Source organism: Protopterus annectens, chromosome 2.part1, assembly GCF_019279795.1.
Source record: "Protopterus annectens isolate FY-2018-M chromosome 2.part1, PAN1.0, whole genome shotgun sequence".
NCBI classification, from domain to species: Eukaryota; Metazoa; Chordata; order Ceratodontiformes; family Protopteridae; genus Protopterus; species Protopterus annectens.
Genome location: NC_056729.1, coordinates 520265790 through 520291491, shown reverse-complemented (window position 1 = coordinate 520291491; position 25702 = coordinate 520265790). Strand labels below are relative to the sequence as shown.

At 40.4% G+C, this 25702-nt stretch overlaps 1 protein-coding gene across 1 annotated transcript in view; it reads right to left on the bottom strand.

Moving 5' to 3' along the window:
• Nucleotides 1-466: 466 nt before the first annotated feature.
• Nucleotides 467-25702, bottom strand: part of CCDC142 (coiled-coil domain containing 142) — a 918569-nt gene continuing 893333 nt past the window's right edge. Inside the window, exon 9 of the mRNA XM_044063462.1 lies at nt 467-1613. Coding sequence (XP_043919397.1) covers nt 1348-1613 — 266 coding nt within the window. The 3' untranslated portion in view covers nt 467-1347. The remainder of the gene's footprint in view (nt 1614-25702) is intronic.

Genomic DNA, 25702 nt, shown 5'->3' with positions numbered 1-25702 from the left:
TTAAGAAGTGACCCCTGCCTCGCATATAGACCCTCAACAGACCCCTCTTTGTCAGACCTATTACACATTCCCAAGTCCAATGGAAAAGTGGACACATACTCAAACGATTTCTATCTCTTTTGCTACATAAATAAAACATGTTGGAGAATCAGGTAAATATCACAGAGAATACTTCTTCCATGGAGCCATCTTCCACTGTACATAAAAAGAAGTACTTATCTTAATCTATTCAACCATAATTTGGACAAATGGATAGGAAAGTGCAAATTCACCCCACTTTAGCACCCATGTCCCTCATGTTTAGGGCTAACAAATAAATATCTCAACAAATCCGTGCTCTGCCCACCTCTGGGTTATTTGTATGCAAAATAAAAGGGCTAAAAAACTACCACGGGAATGCAAGGCTAGACTTCTTAAGATCCTCACAGTTTAATAGACTAGTAAGTATCTATGAAAGGTGCACATTTATACATTTCAAATTTGCTGCTATCAGTGCCTATGTTTTGATGCACCAACAAACTCTTATTCTAAGACACCAAGTGGCAGTGCATTTTTAATGCAGACAATGACCATAGGCTACATGCCAACTTCTCTAGTGAGCCTGATACGAAAAACAGATAAGGTCATATTACAATTTCAGAGAATTAAGTTTGTTGAAATGAATGCCATTATGAATAATTTAGGGTTTTACCAACCTATTTAAGAGATGTTTTTTTAAACAATCTTATGTGGTTTGACAAAGGGCACACTACTAAAATCTTACTTAGAACAAATGTTTTTGCTCCGGTATTGATGTTTTTTTGTTTTTTCAATATTGCAATAGTTTGGCACTATTCACAGTCTTGTGTGGTCACAAAGTCTTGCTTATGTATGTATGTATGTATATATGTGCTGGGTATTTGATGACTAGAGTACAACACTGATTCAGTGGATCACTATCATGTTCTGTAGGGAGAAATTAACAGACTATAACATCTAAAGAGCTCATCAGTTGTACTATGCAAAAAATTAAATGACTAGTGTAAAAAATGAACATTGTTGTAACAGGAGAAACTGACGCTGGGAGGGCATGTGTCAAGTTTAGCTCAGTTTAAAATATTTCACGTTTACTTTAAATCAAAACATAAACACTATTAGAGGAAACCATACATAACCCTCAGGAGCTCAGCCTAATAAGAACATTTTTGGGTGTAGACATCTGGCAGCTCAGGTCATCACCTGCCATAGCCACCAAGACAAGACAGCTACTACTACAGTCGGCAACATAGTATTCTACAATGAAAGAAGTGGTCTAAATTTTAATTCATTGCTTGTTGGTAAATATCTACTGCTTTTAGGAGAGTACTTTCAAGGCTCAGGAGTTCTGGACATACAGGGCAAATTTGGAGCTTTCCATCGTTGTCCACTTTGTACTCTTAATCGAAGCCATTCCTGCTGATTGGCAGCCAAGTAGGACTCTGGGGTTCCACTGGTTCTCATCCTGGTGAGGAGATCAGCAGCTGCAGAGGTGTCTGACAGTGGGAATGCTCTGCTTCCTGTTGCCTGGATGTCCAGACTATCTAGACTACTCAAGCTGTTACTGCTGAAGTTGGCAGTTCTACTTCTGGAAGAACCTGCATCAGAAGAAAAAAAAAACAGTGGAAACACATTTGCAAATGCACCTGTGCTGACAATTTATTTTGGTCTTAAGAAAAAAAAATTAAGCAGCTGTTTCCTTTTACTATGCATCATTTTTGTAAAGTTAGCCTACTGCTAGACTGCAATACAAACTATTAGATATATCATCCAGCAACTTTAGTGCCTTTGCTGACTGCACTATGGTTAGAAGGCATGCAGTATGAATAGTGAAATGGTACATACCCTGCTAAAAGTGGAGGAGGTTTACTTTTTTTTTCTGTTTTTGGATAAAGCCAGTTATGGGAAAATTGATGGATACATTTACAAATCACATTTCTCAGAAAACAAAGTTTTTGAACATGAATTTACAAACTAAAAAAAAATATTGTAGGTAGGGTGCATAATCTGCCAAATGGGAGAATATGTCCACTGCATCTTCTTACTTAACAATAAAGTTTAAGGTTACTGCACTTCAAGGCAAAAGGGGGACACATGTTCCCCCAAAAAACCTCATATGGCTAGTCAGAAGGTGCTTTTGCTAGTCATGCATTATCATATAACTGTTGCTGCTCAAAGCAGAAACTTCTATAAACAGTTAATGCAGGTCTTGCCCCTCTGTCACCTTGAAAGGAAGGCACAGTTGTGAGTTTCACTCAGCTACAATATCTTTTCCACTAATTCATTTGGGGATCTTTAGTAGAAATATCACCTTGGGCCTCCACTGAAAAGTGGTCACAACTCTAGTGGGACTAACCCAATCAACGAATAAATAAAATGAAAAAAATTCTGATGGGTAGGATATAGAACACTAAACGAATACACAATCTAGTTTGGCAGGGAAAACAATTTCAAATATCTTTTTTTTATTATTTTCAATGAAAAATGCACAAATAACTTAAATTACTTACCATTTCAGTAATGCCTACAACATGGAACATTAGGTGTTGTACCTGGAGGGCAGGTACACACTGCCAACTGTACATTGCCTACACCACACAAGTCACATAACGTTGCATACATTCTTCCCAGGGCATGAAGTTATTGTGAAGCTCAAGGGAGCTGCCAAGGGGCTTACGGATCCTGGAGCAGGGAAGGAATCAGACAGACTGGTCTGCTCCCTACCACCTAAGTTTTGCCTCTTACAGGAATGAATGGGCCAGTAAGGTCATTCGCTTGGGGAGCAAATAAGTTATAGGGCTCTTGCCCTAATTGGAGGTACCTGGTTTCCACCAGGACAGAGGAATTAATGGATCAATGGGGTCTAGGAAGGGAATTACTAGGGAAGATCCTGTGGATAAGGGAAAAATGTAAATGCAATCAGCAGAGCTATATTATAAGTCTGAAACTAATGTACCTCAGAAAATTCCGCCTTCGTCAAGTTAGTGATCTCTAAGTTAGTATATATAAATAGAAGGTGGACGGGGGTGCAAGGGCTTGCCAGTCAGCAAAAATACTTTAAATGTGTAACAGAAAGTTTTATGATTGATTGTTTTGTGGCACAACTGAATTAAAAAGTTTAAGGGTTGGGACTCACAGCACTAAGTCTTGCACTTTGGATAAGGATCCCACACGAACTACGAAAATGTTCTCAGCTTGTCTGACCATGAATTAAAGTAAGCACAAAGAAATTAAATACTTGCCTGGCATACAGAAAACTCCATCAAAATGCACTGGACGAAGAGTTCATTAGCCAGAGAGGAATGTTGACAGAGTAACGAGTGCCTACTTCAAAAGGCATCCTCACAGATCAAATGTTATAATCAATACAAATCTGTAACAGCTGACATTGGATGTCACGGCCAAAAGAAAGTCAAACAACAGGTCTTAGTAGCAAAGTCCTGAAGCACTGAAGTGTCAACAATGTCCAGGTCCAAGGAATAATGCCTGGTGATGGTGTCAACCAACAAAAAATTAGCCCAAGTACGACTTTTCTGAAGTAGTGGAAGCAATAACAAAGCACACCTGCTGGAATGGCCTTTGACAGCAAAATTTTTGTATGGAACATCAGCCACTTGATGGCAAAAGGCATTAAGGTTAGCAATTAACTTGGAAAATGTCTACTTAACCAGTCAAATTTCTTTTTTACTTGGAGAAAAAGACAACTGGTCATCTTTCCAAATTTGTATGCTATCTTCAGGATAATGTGAACTAGCTGTGCACATCCAAATAAGAAGGGCACCCCTCAATTTTGCCCCATGAAGAAAATGAGATGAGTAGACTAGTTTAGGAACTGAGGCCATTTGTTAGAGGGAAAAAGTGAATTATTGCTATGGGGCACCCAGTTCCTTACAAGGAAAGATCTGCAGCTCAGGGATCCTGTGATAAGATGCGACTGATACCATGAATAGCATCTTCCACTAGACAAATTTAACAGACAGCTTAAACAGACAATGGTTGATCTCGCAATTTACATTGTTCAAGTTCCAAGGAAGAAAATCAGTCTTCAAGAGCAAGTGAAAAGACAGGACTGCATTAAAGAACTGCTTAACCAGCTTGTGTTGGATTGTACTTTTACCTTTCACAAGGTCACAATATGAACAGATGCCACAAACATGTACCCTAATTGTTCAATAACTGAGACTCTAGTAATATAGGTGTCTGAGACAGGTCAGTACCACAAACAAGCTAACCAACCAAATGACATAAGATAGCTCTACACCTGACTGGAGAACCTCTTTCATGTAGCAGAATATATGCGATACGTGGAAGTCTTTCTGATGTCAATCACACCCATATTCCTGATAGAACAACCAGATGGAATAGAGGATCCACAAGAACAGTCAATTTCTGAGGCACTACCAGCCACTTCTCCACCTAAATGGGATGACTTTACCTTGTAATAGGATAGTTTCCTATACCACCATGGATATGAGAGTCCAAAATTAAATCTTTTATGGTGACAGGGCACAGAGGACGTGTTTTTGTGTTTCTATTTAGAATATTTTTAGAAGATACCAAATCAGAGGGAATTTGGATGGTTATGCTTGAATCTTCCCTGCCAAAGAAGATAGACAATTTTCACAGACAACTTTCTCTCATGTCTTCATAAACCCAGAAAAAGACCATGTTCTACTAAGTGTGAAACAGGTCGATAAGAACAATGACCCACTCCTGAAAGACTCTGATCAGCTAGGATGCCCTTATTCACCACTACATGAAAAGGCTAGCTGATTACGGTCTTTCAGGAGTGGGTCATTGAACGGGTCAATATGTACAATGACCCAGTCCTGAAAGACCCTGATCAGCTAGGATGCCCTTATTCACCACTACATGAGAAGGCTAGTGGCCATTACTGCAGGATTGGGTATGCATATTTATTTCCCCTTGGTAAAGCTGTAAAAATGATGCAGCCATAGTCTACTGTCAGACCAACAACACCTCACTCAAAGCTACTACCAAGGAATCTCCTTTAGGGGCTGCCCTTAGCCACTCTTCCAGTTAATGTAACCCAAGAAGTTCATTCTTCCTGCAAGGAATCTTTCACCATGATTAATACTGACAGTGCAGCCCACCAAAAGCAAAGAAATAGGAACACAGTGTACACTGCAGACACCTGTGTGTCAAAATGTCTATCATACCTGGAACAAGCCAGGCATTCTAATGCAGCAGAGGAATGACACCTTAGAAAATTACCATCCAGAATTTAATGTACTGGAAATTTGGGCTGAAACTGACAACAGCTCTTTTGATAATCCCTGTACTGTACATCCTCTACATCCACAGTTTTCCTTGCAGTGATGCTGGTTTCAAGCTTCTCTCTACATCTCCTATAAGTGAATGTGCTAAAGTGCTAGCATCTGTGACTGTGGCAATGTTTCTTACTGTGCTCCTTTTCAGCTAGTAACGACAGTATCAGCATAAGTTCTGGCTAATGATGTCTCAATCACACTCTGAAGACACATGTAGGTTAGGAACTCACCCTGTGAATTTTCATAAAATGTACTCAATACAGGAACGATGTGAGAGGCAAAAAAGAATTTGTGACAGCAGTATTTGTGTGTGGCCTCCTATTCCAGTGTATGACATTACATATGTCAGTAAGAGCTGTGCACATACAAAGCTATGTCAAACCCAGAGCTGTTGGACATGCTCCACTTAAAGAAATCTCAATCCCTCCAAGCTACACGCTTCTATGGACCTAAACCTTGTTACCACAATAAACAGAACATGCTGGACGGATAAATTCCTGTCACAGAGACTTCCCATACCCTGGAACAAACTATGGTACTTACGTATTATCGCAACCAGATTTTCGCGATAATACCGGTTGCTTCCAGATGTGTAAATTTTACCAATACTGACTTGAAAATGTCACATTAACTGTTTTCTTTCACACTGAAATTTTTTTGAGGCAGGATTATCGATTAAACATGGAAAAAGTAATGTTTAACCGCATGCTGGCCTGAAAATGAGTATGGGAATTAGCGTATGTTGTTACTTCACGTCTTTACTTACAACAGATAAGTTTGGCTTACATTCAGGAACATGCAACTACAATTGCTGACAACTTTCTCTCCACACACAGAAACAGTACAACAGCAAATGAGAAATCCACATCTTTTTTAGCCGTAATCATTGAAACACAATCTCTGTTTGTCCGAGGATATCACTATCACAATTACAAGTAGCCAAAGCAACACTGTCAACTTCTCACTTACCAAACTACCCTACATGTCAGCATAATGCAATATCATCAGTTTGGCAAATCTTTTACTGTTATTGCAAGATTCTATTCTTAAAAAAAAAAAAGTTTTCCTCCTTTCAAGTCTGTTTGTAAATTTTGATAAATAGTCTACCAAAAAACATTTCTCTAGGTCTCCCTGTGTTTTTCTTTTTAGCATTTCACCTTGATAAGAGAAAAGCACTCCTTTCGACAGTAACATACACAGCAGCCCAGGAAATTAAACTGTGCATGTGTAAAGCACGCAAAACAGGAAGAAGACTTTCACAGTTGTTTTATCTTCCTGAATGTAAGCTAAACCTATTTATTGTAAGTAAAGATGTAAAATAACAAGTGACACTAATTACCACACTCGTTTTCATGCTAGCATTCATATTACCGCAACAGCGAAAATCTGGTTGCGCTAATACGCAAGTACCCAAACTATCTATCTATATCAAATAAAGCTCCTCATTAGCACTCTTCAAGAAAAATCTTGATGATTGGACGGAAAATAGGAAATTCATCCCGGGGATCATTTCTGTGGCTCTGAGCGACAGGGCCACAGGAAAATAATTTTCTTGGGTTGCGAAAGCCAGGGTACCTTTTTCGCTAGGCTTATATAGGCCCTAGGGCCAATAGCCTAGTACCTACCTATGAACCTATAAAAACACTAAAATAGGAGCCACAGAAAACTCAGAAATATGCTGCACTTGTGCTATCACAAGAGGAAATACCAAGAGTTACCCAGTGGAGAAGGCAACTGGAATCAGATCTTAACATTTTACTTTCTCACATCTTACTTTGCAAATTACAATTTTGTTACTTCTTAGAATGACAGGGCATTCTTGCTAGTGTTAGACTGGGTCCCTGTTTAACTGTGTTGTGTTACCCTATTGAGCACTAGCTTTCCTCCAGTATGTTGTGACTGAGCTTATGTCTGTTGTCTTATCAACTTAGATTTAGTGAACCTTATTTATTAGTTGATCAGTGTTTTGTGCTGCATTCAGATGCAGATGACTCCCACAGATTTATTTTTTGAGCACAGCTTGTTTTGCCAAGTGGCTAGTTATTGCACTGAATTTGCATTTCCTGTCTGAATATTATTTTTGTTATAATTTACCAGTGCTACAGCTTTTCTAAAAGCTGAAATAGCATGCAATACAGTAACAGAGAAATACTCCAGATCTAACAGTAAAAAATAAAGACTGTTTAACTTTACTAGTATTAGCGAAGACTAGATTTGCAAATCATATCTGTTAATCCACTAAGATAAGCATAATGTCCATGTAGTTGGTTCCTGGCTTTCCAATATAACTTATGGTGCTAAGTCATATCTCTCAACCATTTACATCAAGCCAGGGACAAATCTAGAAATGATCTGGGATAACCAGGGACACGTTTTAATACATCAGTACTACTGACATCAGAAGTTGACAGAATAAAAGAATGTGAAGTCTGTAACTAATTACCATCATTTATGAAGTGCAACCTACCACATTTTGTCTCAAAATCAACAGTTTTAGGAGGAATTAGGAGTGGTAGGGCAAATTTTCATCCAAAATTGGGGATGTCCATGAAAATCAGGGATAGCTGACAGGTATGGACTTTGTTAAAATGTGGAGGGTTCATGGCTTTGTTCATAATTCACAGGGCTTAGTCTACTTATGCATGGCCACTGGTATCCAATATATTATTACTGAAGAAAGGTTTAGAGATTGGCGGTTAGAATGTTAAGCCTCCTGTGGTTTTAACAAGGTTTGAAATGAAATGTTGGTACCTGTACTGCAGGTTAAGTTGTTGCATTTAGTAACACAATTATATACACTTACTTTGGCTAGCTTTTAGCCACAGAATAAGTTATGCAGAGTCTCTGGCTGTATTCAGTAATGCTCTTTGTATCAATGAGACGGGTAAAAACATGTACATTAAACTAGCAATCCAAGTGAAGGAGAATATGTATAGTTACCTTATGTTTGTTTTCCAACATCTTTGTGTAAAACAGTGGTAGATAAGCAACTGAAATCACATCTTAGTGTTTTGCTTTCTCAGACCTTGTTTTTGCCCTTTTTTAATGAAGAACTGTGTTACTTCTTCGACTGACAGGGCATTCTTGCTTGTATTAGATTGGGCCCCACTGTGTTAACCTTATTTAGTACTTCACTAACTTTCCTTCAGTATATTATGATTCTCTGTTGTTCAACATGTACTTGGAGACTGTACAAAAAATCTCTAATTGCTATTTGTAGGTCATGGTACAGTTCTTTACTGAGAAAGTCTACCAAGAACATTTTTTGAATTGGCAGATATAAATTTGGATATGAATACCCTTTTCATTGGACCACAGGCATTTACTAGGCTAATGGCCCCAGGGCCCTTACAAGCCTAGCCAAGTTCAACCCATATTCACAAGGGTGTCTGGTTCAAGCAGACACTAAAATCAGCACCTACTGCCCCTGTCCAAAATGGACAATGGTGGAACCCCCGGGGAGAATTTCCTGTTACCCATCCAATCGTCCAAATTATGCTTAAATAGGGCCAATGAGGGGCTTTGTTTAACATGAATAGTTTGTTCCAAAGGTGGGGCAACCTCGGTGAGACAAATTTGTCTCTCCAGCAAGTTCTGTTAATTTCACATACCAGGTTAAGGTCCTTTAAGCAAGTAACCCGTGTGCCATTTGACTTGTGAATGTGCAGCATTTCCATTAAAGCTGGGTCAGACACAGCACTATATGCAAGGCACAGGTTGCCTCTGAGCAGTCTGTGAGACACAGAGTAAAGTGAGAATGTCTTCAGTCTGTCTGCACAATTCAGATCTTGAAGACCCTGAATTTTCTTTGTAAGGAACCTTTGTGGTCTCTCCGATTGCTAACATTGTCTGGAAAGGAACATATCAAAGGGAACGCTGTACTGTACTATTGGCCTGATGAGGGAAGAGTACAGGGGGTTATAACCTCTTTTTCTGGAGGCAATTCCCTTACTTATGAGATGAGTAATATAAAATGCCATTCTTACTACTGTGGACACATAGTAATTGAAGTTAAGGTTGTTGTCGATCTGTTTGCCCAGATCTCTCACAACTGACTGTGTGCTTAGGGTATTGCTATTGATGTGGTAGTTTGCAAGAACATCACTCTTGCTGAAGGGGATGATAATGCACTTTTTTGCATTAAGTTTAAGACCATGACTCTAGCACCAGTCAGTCTACGTAAAACCTTCTTGCAGGATGTTGACCTTACTAGGGGTTTGAATGATCACTCCCAGTTTGCAGTCACCAGCAAACTTAGTCAGCCACAGTCCTTTAGTTTTAGCCTGTACTTCGGAGAAGTAGATTCTAAACAGTAGGGGTCCCAGAACCAATCCCTGTGGAACACCACTGGTTACAGGTCTGCTGGAGGAGGTGGAGTCCCCTATTTTGACCATACGACTTCTATCAGTGAGCCAGTTTGCAGCCGACCTGACAAAGTATGGGTTGATACCCAGATTACAATGCCCGAGTGGGATATTGTGTCAAATGCCTTGATTAAGTCTAGGTAGGCCATATGCACAGATTTGCCCTCACCTACAGCTTTGGTGACTGTCTTGAAGAAGTCCACCAAGTTTAAAAGATATGATCTCCCCTTGACAAAGCCAAACTGGGTGGAGTCAAGCTTTTGGACATTTCCTATTTCTTTGTTAAAAAGTTCCATGATGATTCATTCCATGGCCTTGCTTGCGGATAAAGCAGGTCAGGCTAATTGGTCTGTAGTTCCAGGGGTACGTGGATGAACTCCCGTTGTGCAAAGGGATGATGGTAGCTGTTTTCCATTCTGCTGGGATGAAGCCAGTGCTTAGGCTGCGACTGAAAAGCATGCCCAGTGGTGATGCTAATTCCTGTTTTAACCCATGTAGAACATAGCCTGGGATGTTGTCTGGTCCACAGGGGCTGCAGTTTTGGCCTTGGAGAGGGCGTTTAAGACCTGCTCCTCAGAGATACCAGGTGGGGGACAGGTGTTAGGGATGCTTTGGGGTATATGTGGCAAGAACAGGGGAGTGAAGTTTTCACTGAACCTGTCAGGCAGCAGGTTTGCTATATCCACAGGTTCTGTAAATGTAGTACCATTAACTAAAAGTTCAGTGCAAATCTGGGCCTTACCTTTGAGGTTACAATGTAATTAAAGAATTCCTTGTGGTTATCATTAGTTAAGGAAGCTAATTTGGATTTGTAGTTAGCTTTGGAGGACTTCACTAAGACTCTTATTTGCTTAAGTTGAGGAGGGAGTGTTTCCAGTTTTCAGGCTGTTCCTTCCTACTCTTTTCCCACCTGCTCCCTACAAAATAGGTAAGAATGAGTACAACATTCTTTGATGATGTAACAGACTAGTGTGGAATTGTTCAAGAATGCTTTCAGTACCATTTCCAAAAGCTCTCATACAATGAGATCTTGTAGCCGGACCTGACATACATCACTTGTGGTGTCACTTATGACTGGTTTGATTTATGGGGAAGAAACTGTGAACTTTGTTTCCTTTTTTTTTTTTTTTTCCTGTGAGGCTCGTTTCATTTCTCCCCAAGAGGAAATCTTTTGCTACTGTGAGTAGCAATAATATCATTTAAACAGAGACGAACCTGAAACCTGGATCAGAAAACAAAGAAGTCAGCTGACAATAAAGGAATCTCAAAATATTTCTCATTTATGTTTAAACAAGTCTTATAACAATTCCAGGAACACCAACAATTGTCAAGTACCTAAATAAGCACACTAAAAGTATAAACATGTTAGTTAAAAAATGAACAACAAAGGCAACAACTTGCTTAACTTGTATATTATATACAGTTCACAAGCTAAATTAATATAGAAAAAAAAACATTCAGCTGCTGGTTAATCAGTGAAAGCAGTGCTATTAGCACAACAGGTAGTATATGCTTGCTTTTGATGCAGAAAGATATGGGTTCTGCTCCCACAGCATGTAGATGGATTGCTGATAATGTGTTGTACTTTGGTGGGGGGATGCTACAGTCTTGAGTGTGTCCGCCTTTGGATGAGATGCCTAGCAACTATGAACCTGTTGTTGGCTTGCCATCCACTTCCTATTGTATTATTACCAGCTTACTATTTTGGTGGCCACGATGGTGCAGCGGTTAGTGTTGTCACTTCACAGCAAGAGGTTCTCCGGTTCGATTCTCGGCTGGGGTGCCTTCTGTGTGGAGTTTGCATGTCCTCCCTGCGGTCACGTGGGTTTCCTCTGGGTGCTCCGGTTTCCTCCCACATTACAAAGACATGCAGTAGGTGGATTGGACACTCTAAATTGGCCATGGATGACAATGTGTGCGCGAGAGGTGTGAATGAACTACAGTGGCACGGCTAGCCACCCGGCAGTATAAACCTTGGCTCAAGATGATTCACTGTAGAAGTCATACCCTAACTCTATGTGCAAAAATGGGAAAAGAGGTTGAGGATGAATGGGTGGATGCTGGTTAATCATAACCCATCAAATTCCAGAACAAAAGTTAATTATGGTGCAGGAAGCAGCTATAACAAGAAAAGTAATAATGTTTTATACAACATAACACATCTATTAAACCTTAAATCCAGTTAAGAATCTTCTGAAAAATAAAATATTGAAGGAAAACAAAAATGAAGCAAGCTTTCTTGTGTTTCTTTAATAAGACAAAGAAATATGCAGGTTTCTCCATACAACTGAAAAGTAAATATGGTTGCTATTATCTTAGTTCATAAAACAACTCAAAATGTTATATAATATACTGCTAAACTATAAGGACAACAAATGCCTATTTTAGTAAGGTTTTATGTCACTATAAATTGGGTATGATGCAGAGATCATGCAAAGACTAATGAAAAATGCCTTTTCACTCACGCGAGTTTGCAGACTTAAAATGAACTATTGTACAGCATTTACTGCTTAGGGCTTCTGTGTATATGTTTTCTAGGAAAGAGGCAATTCCTGTGAAGGAATGGAACAGCTGGAATATATTCCTGTTGTCGTTTTTTCTTGAATTATCCCCTTTCTCTCCAAGGCTTCAAGAGATCTAAGGATGGCTGTGCAGAAAGCTTTCTGCAAACAGAATGTCCAGAATATGAATGTTTGTGTCTTCAGGCAGACATTCAGGTAACAAGCCAGCAAACATTGTACGAACATACCAGTTATAGTAGATCTAATAATAAATTATCAGCACATTTTACTGCTTGAAGAATATGCTCAGCACTCTTGATTCAGAAAGCAGCACACCTTTTTCCTTGTAAACAGTGAAACTGTTTGCATTTTCTAGCATCTGAACATAAATGTAGTTTTTATAGAGCAGCATTTACAGCAAAAGGTTATGAACTTTCAGTGCAAGGTACTAGGGGGTCTAAGCCATCTTTGTAAAAAAAAAAAAAATCTCCCTTTCTTAGTAAAAGGTAAAACACCTGGAGGAATCAAAGATGTACTGGGTGTGTTAGAAACTGTTGAAACCGTCAGAATAGCAGGACCCAATTTTAGACTAAAATATAAATAAAGATTGATTTCACTTCAATTTATTCTCTAATTACTCAATTAAAATTAAGGGTCAGGTGATGAGCTGGGTCTTATCCTTATATTCTTAAATACAAGGAAATGAAATAATTACTGGTCAAGGCACAGCTCCCTCCCTATCAAAATTGTACAATAAATCAACTGATCTATGGGCTGGTAGCTGAGAACTAGGATGCTCTGGAGTTTTGTTCCAGAAGTCTTGAAATGTTTTAAAAAGTGATGGAACTGTCCCCACAGATTCTGAGACATTAAAATTTTGAGAAAGCCTTCTCTTAGTACAATAAATCTCTGGGGCTGACCAGATGAAATTACTGATGCTATTGGTGTCTGTCTGCACTTTCTGAAGCAAGTGTGACTTACAAACCTTTGTAAATGGATATAACCTCTTTATCATATACAATACCGAATTATACATTTTTTTATACAAAAAGTATGCCCTTTTTGCAATTTACTTTGTTAATAAGATTGGCCCCTGATGTCTTCTTGGAGCTGAAAACTCCTGCCATGACATCATGAAAGACTGAACCCACAATGTACAATCCAAAAGCTCAACTGCCCTGTACAATTCTCTAAAGGGGTGCCCCACTCAACTCACAAGGTCACGTCTAACATTTGCTAGAAATATAAGCAGCAGCTTGCTACAGTTATCACCACACATTCAGTGATTCATCCCCAAATGCAAATGCTGTAAGGACATTCCATTTATAATACTGTTATATCTTGTCTGTTTCCCATTTTGGATCATAATCACGGTGATATTTGCATTACACTGACTTTCCTGATACTGACAGATGAAAAAGCAGATGTGCCAGTCTTAGAAGTATAAGACACAGGAGAAGCCCCAGAAACCACAAGAGAGGAATTTTTTTTCTTAATGTACTCTGCCATTTTCTGCATCATATATTTAACCTTCACTGATTTCACTGTCACAAATACTTTTTTTTCTCCAGCACCCTAGGTTCATTCACTTGCTTGAACTTCCTACTGAGCTCACAGTTGTCAACACTATAATACAAGACTAAGCAAAACAGAAATTGGTATGGACATCCTTTGGTACTATTCTTCTACCATAACTGCATTTAGTTACACATTTAGTCATTGTGACACAAACAGCTAATATGAAAACTTTCATGTTGCACAAAAAAAAGACAAAAGAGCCACAACATGTGAAAGATAGAATTGTGTAGCAAATTTCTTTTATGGTGAAGTTGAGGTGTGTAATGCTCAAAACAGTAAAGCAAAGTAAAAGAAATGTATACCAGTGTGAGATACATAAGCAAGGTATGCATATGTCTACATCAGTATGTTTCTGCATCAGACCTGCATTGCCACCTACAATGGAGGAGAAACCTCTGTTTCTTCACTTTCTGGCTGGGTGTTAACTCGAGTGAGGTGAAATTACTATTGCTGTGACTCTTCCTTAACAAGATACCCTACAAAGAGAGGTCTACCTCCTAAAAAGGAGAGCATCAAGCAAATTCTGCAAGGCCTATCCAAACAGCACTTCCCTATAAAAGCAGTTGCCTGGCACAAAACAGAACTCACCTGTGACCAAGAGGGAATTCCCTTAGCCATGCCATACTATGCAAACACATACCAGAGCCCGCAAACCCCACCTTAATACAATATAGCAGATAATGGGCTACCTGACAGCCCACCTAAACAGCTGTAGTGAGGAAATGGGAAAGGTCTTCTTGAAGCTCAGCTTCTTGGAGGGCTTCCACTAGTCCAGTACAAACTTGCCCAGGAATAAATGGAATCTAGAAAGATCAGATGCATGGGAGAGACCATTGAGCCCCTACATGGCAGAGAAATATACTTTGCTGCACCCTCTCCTATGCTCTAACTCCCTGTTAGACATCTGGGAGGTTGTGATTTCTGTGACATTTGGTACACTGACAACATACAGAAGTCATCCCTGTAGTACTAAGATTGCACAGAAGCTATCCCTGTAGTGGGAGGCAGGGGTTGTTCGATTGTTGAGTCTATATTAAAAGACCGAAGAGGTGTTTCAGTGAACACCTGTTGGTCGACACATAATGAGCGAATGCACTAAAGTGCGAATGCTCAAAACAGCGATTTCTTTCCCTGGGAAAGAAATCGCTTGGCCATCCCTGTGTGTTCGCCCCTTTCCTCACTGTAGTGCGATCTTTGAGTTGTTATATTTAGTCAGGGGGGTGGGGCACAGCCCCCCACTTTGGGGGCGGGGGAGTGAAGCCCCCCAACTTATTATGTTTTAAAGTGTGCGTGTTTGTGCTAGCGGTTTCTTTCCCAGGGAAAGAAACCGCTGTTTTGAGCATTCATGCTTTAGTGCGTTCGCTCATTACGTGTCAACCAAGAGGCGTTCGCTGTAACACCTCTTCGGTCTTTTAATATTGACCCCGAGTGTTCACTGACTTCATCACCTTACTACTTGGACATAGGACATATAACACCTGGTGAAGTTGAGGAGTAAAGGCTTTGTTATGTTGGAAGGAGATTCAGTTATCCTCAGCAAGATATCCCTAATGTACAATACAATACTGCAGTGATAAGGAAGGATAGCATCTGTTTACCAAGCAGGAAGACCTTTGGAAAACAAAGGCCAACTGTTGAGTGGAGGACATAATAAACTAATTCTCCTTTATGTTAGATTATTAGTTTTAATGTTCTATTTGTTGTGTCTTTCTTCTCCAGAGCTGTAAGAAATATCACCTAAAGGCTTACCAAAATGATAGTCTGAAGAGACTGGGACATTTAATAAGTCAGCTTTGACATCCTCTGCATAACACTCAGGCCTGTCATGCTTCCTCATAGCCACTGCTGTTCCAGATGACCTAGCTGATGGAATTCCAAGAATCATAGACACATTTCAAAATCTGCACACCTATATTGTCAGTACAGTTAATCAGTTTTGCAAATTTGGCTTTTGTATCTCCATCAGCAACAGGAACAGTCTTATACTTGGTTCAGAAATGAGCTCTGATAAAGTACTGAATACAAGAGGTAAATAGCTACCTTTACAAGGCAACTGAAAGAGTCCTGCGGTAGTGGTGCTGCAGTAGCGTTGTCGCCTCACAGCAAGACGTTGTCCCGTTCGATTCTCAGCTAGAGCGTCTTCTGTGTGGAGGCATACGTGAATGGGCATTCCTTCGTTGAAGGTTGTGCGTCAGGGTTGGCAACTTGGCACGTAAAAATCTGCCAATCATTAGTGGACCGGAGTTCCGCTGTGGTGACCCCTAACCGGGATAAGCCGAAAGACACAACAACAACAAGGCAATTGAAAGAAATAAAAACTTTCACCACACTTACCTGTTACACTCCCATTCATGGTGCTAAGTCAGCTAAGGGAACTGTCCTTGTCTGAAACTCTTGTGTTAGTAGCCATTGAAGCAAGGCTTGCCTTTAGATTTTTGAAGAGATCATATGTCTTATATAATTTATCATACCTCTTAAGGGTAGAATGTTGTGATCTGGTGTGCATTCTCAATGGTCAAGTCTTTAAAGATGTTCAGTAATGAAGGAATGGCCTTCTTTACTTCCTCAAACCTCAACTTGCCAGTTATACTGTTTAGGACATACTGGTTATCTGGAGCGCTGATCAAAACCTCTTCCATCAAGTACACAGTTTAAGGAAAAATGCCATCTTCTTTGAGGGAAAGACAGAAGAGTGTAGCAAAGTGTCACTGTGGTGTAAATCTGAACCCACAACAGAATAAATCTGGTTCATAAAATTTCCTTCTCTTCCTCTGAAAGGATTCTTATTAACTTTTCTGTAGTATATCAGATACAGTGCAGTTGTGGCACTCCAGATAACTAGTATGTCCTGAACAGTATAACTGGCAAGTTGAGGCTAAAGTTAATTCCAAAGGCAAACTACAAGCAGCTTATATAATAAGTGGTCTGGAAAATGTTGTGAAGGACACATTCAGCCTTGGCAGCAGATCACTGAATGCTGAGATACCAGCTAGTGAAAAGCGTATACAATCAGATGCCTGCATCTAAGGAGGAACTGGCATTTTTGTGGTGCTGAAGTTAATAACAGACAATGTCAGTCTTTGAAAATCTGCTGACGGGGATGCTCTCCTTGGAGTTACAGCTATCAGGCATTCATCATACTAAAGACTAGTAACTTTGTGGGTAGAATTCTAAGTGAACATTTTGAAAATTAAAAATGTAAACTCTCAAACCTTTGTACATCTTCCAATGAAAAAAATACACAAAACACAATTTTACTAATGCTTAAATGAGTTGTATACTCATTTCACAAAATGCTTGAACTTTTGGGTTTAGAAACAGCATTAGTACTTTTTCAGCCAAATGCTGCAAATGTAATACACTTCTAAATGGCAGAATTAAAACAACATACTCTTAGGTGCTGCGGTAGCATTGTCGCCTCACAGTAAGACGTTGTCCTGTTCGATTCTCAGCTAGAGAGTCTTCTGTGTGGAGACATGCGTGAATGGGCGTACCTTCGTTGAAGGTTGTGCGTCAGGGCTGGCAACTCGGCACGTAAAAATCTACTTCCAATCATTAGCGGACCGGAGTTCCGCTGTGGCAACCCCTAACCAGGAAAAGCCGAAAGACACAACAACTCTTAGTCTCAGAAAATTTAACATTTTTGAGTTTAAGGACTAACAACTGCTATCTAATAAAAAATCTGTTACAAAACAGTGTAGCTACAGGACACTTACCTATGATAAATATTAAAGCTGCACTTCCCCTCATAACTATATCAGCAACTTGGGATTAAAGTTACGACATTAAAACCTCAGTTTGAAGTATTAAGTGGGAAAATTATTTTTAAATGCATACATTTCACTTTGATATGTCTTATAAAGACCGTTATTTTTATTCATAATTATGGCACAAATACTCATTAAATCTGCATTTAAGATTCAAACTGGGCCTTATTCTGGAGATAAATAAACTCATGATATTTACAAAACTTTTATAACATCTTTGACGCTCGCATTTTAGTAAAACATATGCAAAGGAAACTGTTCAGTTTGTGAGTTGCAGACGTGTCACACTTTTTCTGGTTCTGTACATTCATTGTCAATTATGGGACTTTGGTCACTGTTCATAGCTGGCCACAAAGTATGCAAGATGAGAGATGTGCTTTAGAAAGGTAGGTATGAAGCAGCATATGTTACTGTGTTTGTGTGTTGTGGGGGTTCTGTGTAAAGGGCCACCCTAGTACACTGCCTAGTTAGAAGAATTGTCAAGTATCAGATTCACAGAAATTCCTGACAATATTCTGAACTAAGACTATATCTTCTGGTAAAATGGACATATTCTAGGAATATACACATCAGGAAGGCAATTCTTTGCGAGGGTGAGCAACAGGACATTTTGTAAGTTCAGCTTGAAATTGGGAGCATATGGCATGTGATGGTAAGCATACTTCAGGTGTAAAGTCACCATGAACGAGTAGTCTGGAAGAAGGGGTAGGACTGTCTTGCAGGGGTGAGTATGAATTTGGATGCTTTCAGAAAGGTATTTAGGTATGCCAAATCGAACACCAGTCTCAACAATAGCTCCTTTTTTGTGGACCAAAAAGATTCTGGTTTAAAATCCTTTTCCTTTTTGTGGTACAGGAACTGGTTCTATAACCCCTACTTACAACTTCTGAAGGAGTACCAGAGAAAAAGTACAGTTGTGTAAAGCCTTACTATAACAGTAGATTTCCTTCTCTACACTGTTGCAGTATTCCTTACCTAAGGGATCTCCTGGCAAAGGACAGCCCAATGTCCGGCCAGTATACCAAAGCATTTAATACTTCTAGGCATCGTATGACATATGTAATGCTTCCTGTGCAATGCGTAGGGCATAAAGGTGGCATACAGATGCACACACTCAGAAATGAAAAGGCCTCAAGAGGAATAGAATGACCTTAGAGATTAGGAGAACATACGCATCCAGAAGAAAAAGGAAAGAGAAGATGCAGAATGTCAGCCAGGACAGCAAGAGCTAAAGCAGAGGGGTAGGAGGAAGGGAGTGAATACTGCAACAGTAAAGAGAAGGACATCTACAGTTATAGGAAAATTTTACAGAAATGTACTATGCCCTTCCATATCACTGTTGCAGTATTCTTTACTGAAGGGACAATATGAGAGCTCAAGAAGAAACCTGGGAGGAGGAAGACACAAAAGAGCCCTATACATACCCATGCAGGATAACCCTGGAAAAGGAAATAATATCCCAATTTTAATGCTTAGTCTAAGTATGTACAAAGGACCAAGCAGCAGTCTCAAGGATGGTATTTGTATACCAATCCTTAAAAATACACTAGAAGAGGCAAATGTCCTAGTAGAATGTGTCTTTACTGAGGATGAAAGACATTTTCCATGAAGAGAACAAAAATAAATGGACTCAGAAATCCTGGAGGAGATGGTTTGCTTGGAAACAGCCAAACCCAAAGTCCTGGGATGAAAAGAAACAAAGCTGCGCAGATTTGCAAATAACTTTAGTTTATCCAAGTTAACATCTGAGCTGTCTATGCAAATCCAATGTCTGAAGAACCTTGTAAATGACAAGACTGTGTAGATGGAAAAAAGGAAAGATGAAGGGACAAGGGAACCTGGCCGAGGAAGAAGGAATCAAACTGTCAAACAGAACCCAGAAACCAGGAATCTGAATAGACTTAGCAGGAGGGATTCTCCTAGAACATTTCTTGCCCTTGAGAGGAGGGCAGGATTGCCTATGAACAAATGCAGACTTGGAGGGATAATTCCTCTGAAATTTGGGAATAGGAGAAACAAAAATATGTTTCAACTCCGGCAAAGCTTTACCCTTGTCCTGGAGAGACCTGAAAATCTCAGCAGCAACAGAACCAAAAAGATTTTTATTATTCAAAGGAGCATCCAAGAGTTAGGACGTAATGTCATCAGGCAGAGCCTGAAGACATAGCCAAGAATAACACCTCATAACAGAGCCAAAGGCAGCAGCACTGGAAGAGGTATTTGCTGCATCACAGCTACATCTGATTGTCAGGCAACTTGAAAAGTACAGCCAAGCAGAGAAATGGCAGAAGCCTTCTCTCCAAGTCAGGAAGGTCAGAAACCAGCTTAGAAACCTGAGAAAGGACAGCCAAAACATACCTGGTCATCTTAGTCTGGTAGTAAATAGCCCAAGAAGATGAAGTGGCAGCAGTGTATACTTTTTTGCCTAGCCTTTCCATAGCCCTACTATCCTTATCAGACGCCAACAGCTTGGTAGAGGGCAGTACCTTAAACAGCTTATCAGAGGAGTCTGACACTACAGAAAAGTCAGCAGAAGGGCATTTATAAAGAAACTTGGACTCCTCAGGCACTTCTTAGAATCTATCTGGCTTCTTAGGAGCAGGGGGTTGAGAGTCAGAGGCAACAGACACTGCTGAGAAGGCATCCAGAAGAGCAGCCAGAACAAGAGGAACAGCAGATAGCTCGGAAGACTCCATCTGTAGGAGCACATAATATCTTTTCTGTATATCAGAGACATGAGAACAATCCCACTTAAAAACAATTTATCATACGGGCAATGGTATCTCCTCAAAAGAGAGTTCCTTGGAGGGGGGGGGGTCTGGACTTATGGAGTCCTCCTACTCTGAACCATAATCTAAGGAGGAAGGGAATCGTTCCCCAAGTCCAGGTCCTCATATGAGGAACCCAGTTCCCTTGGCCTCTTGAGTGAACTGAAAGAACAGGAAGGATCAGGGACAAAGACCCCTTGAAGAGGTTTCAAAGCCAACAAAGCATTAAATAAGGCCTGTGTGAAATCCTGCCATTCATATTGGGTATCCTTAACAACAGGGAAAATATGCTTTGTTTTTTGTTTTTTTTTCTTTGGGATGCCCACACAAAGCCCTCTGAAGGTTAGACCCTTGGAGAGACCCAATAACAGTTGTAGGAATCTCCTCCCTAGCTAAGATTTCAGGAATCTCCCTTGCTCCTTCAAATATAATCAGCCGAGGTTCCCATCAATGTCAGGTACAGACATTTAAAAGCCCGAGAGGACTTACGAAAAGCCGGATCCATGCCTGACAGAGTTGCAGCAGAAGAAGCTGAAGCGACCACCAGATGGTCCTCTGGGGTTTCACCAGGCTCCAGAGAGACATCTGGGAAGGCAAGACAGCACCTGGACTACACCTTACTTTTTGGGCCTTCTTCTTGGAAAATGTCCTGACCTTTGGATAGGGAGGATTCCACCACTGCACCCTGAGCCATTAACTTAAGACATTGGTTCTTCTGGTACATGGACAAGGAGGAAAGACTACTATGTAGGGTCTTAGGCACAAACGCCTGGCATACAGACCACTGCCTATGATAGTGAGAAGCACTTAAATAGAAAAGACACTGGTTGCGATGGTCTTTATGGGAAATCTGCCTCCCACACTGACATTTTCCCTTTCTGGATGACATGAACCCAACAACAACAAAAAATAGAAGAGAGAGAAAAAAACCCCAACAGGGCACTTATCTGAAAAGATGGCTTGGTAACAAGCACAGCAGATTTACGTTCAGACCAATATACAACAATGACGTTTGGACTGGTGGCAAAGAAGCTCTGAGTGTGTGTATCCGTACATCACATGTATGCCTTACTCCTTGCGCAGGGAGCATACATGTGATGTACAGTGACTAAGTACTAAAGGTTTTGATATACTGGCTAGACATTGGGCTATCCATCTGGAAGGTGCAGGGGGATTTCACTGAAGAGAAGCTTTTTAGTCCACTGTTAAGAGTATCCTCACTAAATTATTCATAGCACCCACTTGTCTGAGACTATCTGTGGCCAGGCTGCTGGGCTAAACTAAAGCCTGTGGAAGGTGAAAGGGAAGGAAGGACAAGAGGAAGGGATGGGACACCTTGAGTCTTGGCATAGTCATTCTTTAGAAGAAAAAATATATTTTTTTGGGAATGGAACCCCTTTTATCAGGTTTGGAAGAGTATACTTCTGCCATTTCCTCTTGGTACCCTCACCCTTGTTAGTCTGAGATTAGTTTAGCCCCGGCTTTAGGCTTTAGTTTAGCCCAGCAGCCTGGCCACAGATAGTCTCAGACAAGTGGGTGCTATGAATAATTTAGTGAGGATACTCTTAACAGTGGACTAAAAAGCTTCTCTTCAGTGAAATCCCCCTGCACCTTCCAGACGGATAGGGTTGGGAGGGTGGCCTAATGGGTTGGGAGGGTGGCCTAATGGTTAAGGTCTTTGCCTTACAAACACAAGGTGCAGAGTTTGAGTCTCACAAGGGATAATTGGCTAAGCTTAAAATGGCTCGAAAGGGCAGTTAGCTTAGTACTAATCTATGAACCTAAGAACCTATTTGTTCTGTCCTTTGAAGTTAGATGTCTTGTTGGGGAGAACCTGAGAATATGAAACATTCTGGATACCCCATGCATCCATTAATCTCTATAATACCATCATTTAAGAATCTGGGAAGCAGCAGGACCAAAGACAAATATTCAGAATTTAAAGGAGCATTCAAAATCTTATTTTTTTAAACCCTGAGGAAAATTCTGATTATGTAACCAAGCAATTGTTCTCAATTAAACAAAAACGGCTGCATTTCTAGAAAGTGTCTGAACATTCCAATACACTCCTCAAAGCACATTTTGAAACCAGAGTCACATTAAAAACAATCTCATTCATATAGCACTTCTTTTCAGCAGGCAAAGATACAGCAAAGTCATCTAAACTGTAAGCACATAAAGCCCTGATAATTAAAAATTCTAAAGACTACATTAATAGACTGAGCCAAATTTTTCCCGAGATTCTACCACTTGCCAATTTTATCCAGTGGTGTAGAGTTAGAAGAAGCTTGGCAGCTAGTGAAACCGCAGCTGGGTCAGCTCACAAAGACGCAAAGACAGCTGCAAGATCAGAGTACACCTTGAACTTCCTCATCATCTTTTTGTAACTGGTTCAAGAGAGTTTTATAGACATCTTCTAATGCTGATAACAAAGGAGGAGCAGCCAAAACATTTGGAATCAGATCCTCTATATGATCATAAACTCTACCAAATCTCCATATTGCTTACATCTCTAAACCTAGCTATCATCTGTGGTAATGTGAACACTTGCCTGGGTTTTTAAACCTGTTCACCTTCAGAAAAATCAAATTGGACAGTCTCAGTGTTCACTGCTGTCTTCATCAGAGTTCCCATCAATATCCGCAGCATTGGACTGATCTTTAGAGAAGGCAGCCCTCTAGTCATTTTGAACAAGCACACAGATGAGATCAGCTGACTGTGAAACACTCTTAGTTAATCAAATCATGTCAGTCCTATACATACATGGTAATAACCTGATTGCCTTTCATGTGCTGAAGTTTCCGTTTCTTATTATGAACTAAAGCAGAGGACAAAATATCTGTGGACAGAATATTATTTGTGCCAAAGAGTCTCTTACCCAGACTTCACCTGCCCCTAAAGAGTTTGGTTCTCCCATACCTGAACCAGGTACTGGAATGGCTCCAGAGGATGCGTCTCAACTCCCTACCATATGGGACTGTGAACAAACTCCAGAGGGTGACAGAGAAAAAAGTTAAGTGGTCTGCAGAACAGCTTACAGCAACAACAGATTCACAAGCCATAGGCTGAGGCATATTTTTGGTAATTTTTTTCTCTCCGCTGGGTAACTGGATTTGGTGAAGGGAGGGGGCATCGAGGGGCATCCATATCAGGTGTGACAATAGGAGGTACTGCCAGCCATGCCAAGGAGAAGTAGGGCAGTGGATGTATGACTTGTGCCAGCACAGCTAGCTGGAATTTTGTAAATAATTAAATGTCACTGCATATCAAGCTGACTTGTACAGATGCTTGTGCTGAAAATGTACTTGTGAGCTTTGCTTGTTTTAAATGTGTTAAAATATATCAACAGTGCACCCCATTGAAATGAAGAGAAATGTACATGTATTATGATATCTGAATCAAATGTATATGGTTTAATAGAGAACACTGGCACAGCAATGTTTAACCAGCTAATTTATTTTAAGAAAAATAAGAGAAAATAAATGAGCTGTTAAATCATTGAACATCATTCCACAGTGCTGAATAGGCCCGGAGATGGTAGGTGTGGGAGCAGCCATTACCTGTTAGGTTTTGTAAAGAAGAGGGAAAGTGTTGGAAATGTTTCTAGCACCTAGGCATTGCCATAAAAGCTCTAAATATGTATTGTAGCAGTCTGCTAAAGTCCTTTCTCAAACTTCAAAAAGAGATATTGTGGGAACCTAGAGTCAGGTGACCAGATAAGGTCATTCTGCAAGTTATCTTAAATATTATATTTTACAGGCAGTAATCTCAGTATTCTGTTTGGGAGCCTGACTAGAAAGACTGGTCAAGTATTTCAACTTGTCTTGCCAAGTAAGTTATTGGGGAACAGTAAATTCTTTTAGATTCAATCAGGAATATAATGAAGCTTAGTTTAGAGATTGTCTTTCTTTATTTGTATGAGTCTGTCCATCATTGTTCTTTTCAATATTTTCTGTGATTTGAACTCTGTGGTTTACTTTGAATATAAGGCATAACAACGTACCCAACACTCTTGTCATAGGTGACTCTATAGTCAGGCACACTGATGTTCCACTCACTAGACTAAACAAGGAGAAAGTTACTGTCAGCTGCCTGTCAGGTGCCAGAATCTGCCACATAACGCATGCACTCAGGTTACTCCACAATAAGTACAAATATGACACTGTCATTGTCCATGTTGGTGTGAATGACCTGAGACGTACGTCCCTGGACTACATGAAAAGAGACATGGAGGAGCTCTCCGATCTTGTATCCCAGGCAGGTATGACCCTAACCTGAGTATCATCCTGCCATCACCCAGAATGATACCACAGCACAAAGACAAAATGATTGACTTCAACAATTGGCTAAGCTTCTGGTGTCATACTAAGGGGATCCAGTATTTGTCTGCCTGGGACGACATGATCAACAGACCACGATGCTTTGCCAGAGATAGCCTGCACCTGTTGCCCTTAGGATTCCAGATACTGGCTAAGGCTCTTGCCACCCCTATAGTTCCTTTCTTAGGCAAGGTTCAAATGACAAATTCACCACCGTAACAGGTACAAGCAAGCAAAATCTGAGGGTAATGTTAGAAGTCTAAACCTCAAAATGCACTCACTCGAGGCACTCCTTAAAATGGAGAACAATGACATCTATGCAGTGACAGAGACCTGGTTCAAAGCTCCAGAGACCACCCCTGCATTACCAGGCTACAATTCATATCACACCTTTCGGCCACCTAACCCAGAACGAAGCACTAAAGGCAGAGGCGTGTCCATATTCATTAAGGATATCCACACCTCCAGGCTAGTTGCACAGCATAATGCATCCAAGATTATCCAAGTGCAACTAACTCTGGGCAAGACCGCAATCCAAATTGTAGCTTGCTACAGACCCCCCACCAAGCCCCAGGATTCCCACTCCTCATTTCTTGATACACTGGAAAGTATTAGGGTACAACCCAACACCCTAATAATGAGCGATTTCAACTACCCCACCATTAACTGGGAAAACTACTCATGTACCAACTCTTTTGTTCAACGTTTTCTAGAATTCATAAATTCCAATGCCTTGGATCAACTTATTCACACCCCCACCAGGGGCAGCAATATCCTAGACCTGGTCATTACCAACATGGGAAACCGGTGTTCCACACCAGAGGTCAATTCCTCGTTGGTCAGATCCGACCACAAGCTAATCAGCCTAGACATCCACATCCCACCCCCACCCCCAATTAGGGAAACCATCGTAAAAAACTTCTCCAAAGCCAACTTCACACTTCTTAACACAGAAGTGGCAAACTTCATGTCACCCATACAGATGGACAACAGAGGTATGACTGCTGAATCCTACACAAATGCACTTTATAAGCACTTACACGAGTGCATGGATCATGCTATCCCTAATAGAACCAAGATGTTATCCTCCAAAAAAAGG